Source organism: Stegastes partitus, unplaced genomic scaffold (assembly GCF_000690725.1).
Source record: "Stegastes partitus isolate 25-593 unplaced genomic scaffold, Stegastes_partitus-1.0.2 Scaffold2609, whole genome shotgun sequence".
In the NCBI taxonomy this organism is placed as follows: Eukaryota; Metazoa; Chordata; class Actinopteri; family Pomacentridae; genus Stegastes; species Stegastes partitus.
In genome coordinates this window covers 18,580-23,334 of record NW_007580340.1, presented here as the reverse complement: position 1 = coordinate 23,334, position 4,755 = coordinate 18,580, and the positions used below count along the sequence as shown (strand labels likewise).

The 4,755-nt window shown below is 43.2% G+C and overlaps 1 protein-coding gene across 1 annotated transcript in view; it reads right to left on the bottom strand.

Annotated features, from left to right (window-relative positions):
- LOC103375465 (protein TsetseEP-like) overlaps positions 1 to 4,755 on the bottom strand; it is a gene marked incomplete at its 3' end in the record, with an annotated part of 34,377 nt that overhangs the window by 16,239 nt on the left and 13,383 nt on the right. Inside the window, exon 6 of the mRNA XM_008305764.1 lies at positions 624 to 645. Coding sequence (XP_008303986.1) covers positions 624 to 645 — 22 coding nt within the window. The remainder of the gene's footprint in view (positions 1 to 623; positions 646 to 4,755) is intronic.

Sequence of the window (4,755 nt, the reverse complement as noted above, 5' to 3'; positions counted from 1 at the left end):
TAAATTGTCCGTAGGTGTGAATGTGAGTGTGCTTGGTTGTCTGTCTCTAAGTGTAGCCCTGTGATAGACTGGCGAGCTGTCCAGGGTGTCCCCTGCCTTCGCCCAAAGTCAGCTCCATTCCCCCGCGACCCTTGTGAGGATTAAGCGGTGTATAGATAATGGATGGATGGATATTGACAATGATGCAGCAGTATTTCTGTTACATTTGTATGCATTGTACATTTAATTTGATTTACTGAGATGCGAACAGCTTTTTGGTTTCATACAATAAACAAATCTTTTGGATTAATTATGAGCAGGTTTATTTTTTGTTAAATTTTTCCGTTTAACTGAGAACCGAACCGTACCGAACTGTGACTTCCGTACCGAGGCATGTACCGAACCGTGATTTTTGTGTACCGTTACACCCCCAGTTTGAACACTAACAGAAACAGTTCATGTTGTGTGTCTCTGTGAGGATGCGCTACAGTGTCAGTATCTTACTTCTTTCCAACAGAACGTTGTCGTCTTTTAAACTCATTGACGTCAACATTTGATCGATCACTCCCCATAGACATACTGCTGGGTTCTGGTCTTGATCCTGGTCCTGGTCCTGGTACATGTACTTGTACTGGTACTGGTACTGGTTCTGGGTTCTGATGGATCCTGGTAGACAGAGAGGAAAANTGGACTCTGTGGATCAACATCAACAGTTAGATCTCAGTACATCTGAACTTATTCTAGCCACTGTGTGGTTTAAACTAGGGGTGTAATAATGCACCTTTCGGTTCGTTACAGACGTGTACTGCGGTACGAAAATTTTGAGACTATTAAGAATGAACAATGTACAGAATTGTTTCAATTGTGAAACTTTAAATCTCATGGTGCCCACAGTTGCGGTGGACCTTCTCCGGCTCACAGTTGCGCAGTATTGCAGAACTAAAAACTAGTAGGAGTTTCCAGTGGACCACAGGATGTGACCGTTCGTTCTCCCGTCGGAGCTTCCTGTATGGCTAGTGAATGGGATGGCTGGCTGATAGATAAGGTCATTGTCGTTGTGACATTAACAATGACTCAGCATGTCTCCTGTTTCACTTTAACTGTCTTTGGCATGAATCATGACGACTGACGCGTGCTTTGTTGCGTTGTTCATGCTTTTCATTTCCGTTGCTAAAGTTGTGCTAACCTAGCTTAAGCTACTCCTTGTCTGTTTATGTTAGCATTAGCATCGCTGTAGTTCTGCCAACCTAGCATAGCGTTAGCTAACAGCTTGAAGCCAGTAAGGAACTGCAGAAATAACGTAACTGTACAAAATATTTGTTCATCACTCCGTCAGCTTGTTATTGATGATATCAATGATAATTCAAATGCTATAGATACATTTTGATTCTCCATGAATCCAATAGTGTAGATCAAATGAATGCAGAACTTGCTGGAAATCCCAAAATGGTGGAAATGAGCTGCTTGGCGCAGGTCTGCACCCTCAGAGTGCTCTTCTAGTTAGCCATGTTTTAGCACACAAGCTCAGATTTGGCTGCATAATACTTCTTTCATGTATTTGAAAAATCTTTGTTTTTTATATCGCTGAACTTAGTTGGTGGCAGCATTGTCTTCCTGTTTTATATTGGAAAAGTAATTGAGTTATATTTACAGCTGGAATTGTTAATGCTGCACTTGTACTGTTATTTATTTTATTTTGTTTATTTGATATTGACAACGAGCTGCAAGGTGGCGCAGTTGGTTAGCAGTGTTGCCTCGCAGCTAGACAGTCGCCGGTTCACGTCCCAGTGAGGACACCNATTAACAACAAACTCCAAACTTCAGTGAAGGATTTGACTTGAATATGAAAAACCATCAACAGTCAGTGAACTGACCTGAGAGTCTCCAGTTTACAGTTTGGACTCTGCATTCCATCAGAAAGATGCTTCACTCCTGAATCCTGCAGGTCGTTGTAGCTCAGGTCCAGTAGTGTCAGATGGGAGGGGCTGGACTTCAGAGCTGAGGCCACGACTTCACAGTGACTCTCTGAGAGTCGACACTTAGAAAGTCTGTCATGACACATAAATGATAAAACATGATATTATGAAAAAGGACACTTTATGTTTCCTTCATGTATTTGATACCAGAACATTTGGACTCGTCCTGTTGGACATTTTCTTCTTCACATCAGTGGTTCAGCTGATCTTCTCTGACTGTGTTTGACATGAAACTGAACTCTCATCAGCCTCTCTCACACCTGCACACTTTGAATCTGTAATAATTCCATAAATATATGATCTTAATGTTGAATCTGCAGATGGAGGACAGAAGATGGAGTTACATTCAGGCTTCCAGACTGTCCACAGTCTGTCAGTGTGATCTGATCCCACGTCTGACTCCACAAAGTTATCAGGAGAACATCTGGATCAGAAGAACATGTTCTGACCACTGTTTTTACTGTGACTCAGGATATTGTGACTGAGTGGAGCTCTGAGGAGACAGCAGCTCAGCCTGACCCCCCTGCCCTCTGTTATCCTGGGCAACGTTCAGTCCCTGAGGAACAAGCTGGGAAATGTCAGGTTTCAGAAGGACTGCAGGGACTGCTGTGTGATGGCCTTTATTGAGACGTGGGTGATGGAGCAGGACCAGGACGCCGACCTATCAGTCAATGGACTTGGAGCTCCATTGCATTTGGACTGGGACACGGTGGTAACGGGGAAAACCCAAGGAGGAGGAGTATGTTTGTACGTGAATAAACGTTACTGTAGCACTGTGACTGTCAGAGAACGTATCTGCACGCCAGATGTCAAACTTTTATCCGTGTCACTGCACCCGTTTACTTCCCCCGCGTGTTTCCCCAACTTTTTATCACCACAGTCTATATTCACACGAGGGCTCACTCCGCCTCCGCCTGCAGCACCATCGCAGAGGCAGTGCAGAGGCTGCAGTCGCTCTCCCCCGACATCCCAAACTTTTTCATGGGTGATTTTAATCACGTCTCTCTTAAATCAACCCTGAAAAACTTTTACCAGTACGCATCCTGTTCTACCAGATGGGATAAAATATTGGACCTTAGTTATGGATCAGTGAAAAATGCTTACAATTCCCTCCCTCTTCCTCCTTTGGGATCTGCTGACCACAACCGCTTGCACCTCCTGCCCATCTATAGAACTGTTTTAAAATGAGAGAAGAAAAGGACCAACGACATTGAGATGTGGTCGGAAGAATCTGTGTTCTCCCTGTAGAAATTTTTTAACTGGACAGATTGGGAGGTCTTTATCCAGTCCTGTGGGGATGATCTTGACGCTCTGGTGGATGTCACCAGCACTTATTCTGTTTTCTGCAAGGATATGATTATACCCCGTACGCCTGTTAAAGTGTACCCCAACAACAAGCCATGGGTCACCAAAAGTGTGAAATCTTGTCTGAATAAAAATAACCTGGCTATCAAAGAAGGGGCTGTCTCTGAATTTCAGTCAGCCACCAAAGACCTAAAAAACTGAGATTCTGAAAACAAAACAAGAGCTACAAAACCCTTCTTGAGAGCAAAATGGCTGCAAACAATCTTGAATCTGCCTGGACATGTATAAAAACCATTGCAGGCCTTCAAAACCTCCAGAGCAGCAGCCACTTCATTTTAGATGGTTTTAATCCAGACAGAGATTTTGCAAATGCTTTCAATAGTTTTTATGCTCGTTTTAATTCTTCTCATTTTAGCATAGACATTACGGAACTGAAATAGGAACTGAAGGACACTCAGCACTTTAACATTGAACTCTGAAGCCAGGGTCCTGATAATATTAGTGGTCACCTTATCAAATCTTGTGCTAAAGAACTCAGTCCTGTATTTCAGGTTATTTTTTAACATGCCCTTGCAAACACAGCATGTGCCCTCTCTTTGGAAAGATGCTGTCTTGGTCCCTGTCCCTAAATCCAGGTTTCCAAAAGCTTTGAATGACTTCAGGCCTGTTGCTCTCACTTCAGTCATGATGAAAGTATTGAAAAACTGGCTAGGAAGGCGATCCTGAAGGAGACTGAACATGAGCTGGATCCAGTGTAGTTTGCATACAGGCCCACCAGAGGAGTGAAGGTTGCTGCACTGACTCTACTAAACATGATCTTGAAACATGTGGCGAAAAAAGGGAGACTTTCATTTATTGATTTCTCCTCTGCTTTTAACACAGTCCAGGCCCACATTTTAACCAAAAGACTTTTAGAACAGTTTGAAATCAGCAAAAATCTGGTGGGCTGGATTTTAGACTGTTTAACTGACAGGTCACAAAGAGTGAGAGTAAATGGGGTTCTGTCTGACCCAATGTTATCCTCCACAGGTTCTCCACAAGGGTGTGTGCTGTCACCTTGATTATTCATCCTCGATACAAACATGTGTCAGAACAGATATGAAAACAGGGCCATCATTAAGTGTGCAGATTGGATCCCTACTAGACTGAGCCCTAACATTATCAATCCTTAAGGACGGCTCCCATCCTCTACGAGCTGGATTCCAGCTTCTTGAGTTTCTGTCTGAGAGGAACTGAATATCAGGAAAGATGTAAAAACTGGACTCTGAAACACGACTTCCCTCTTTAAAATCAACAGCTGAGTTCAGAACCAACAAAATGCTCCATGACTCAGTTCAACACTTTGCAGCGTCAGTCTTTGTCTGATCAGTAGTTTACGGAGCCTCATGTCCACGTTAACAAGCTTTAGATAGAAACTGTTGGACAGAGACTGAATCACTTCACTGATGTCAGGATGATTCTCTACCTGTGAAACCAAATCACTGTTACAGCATCA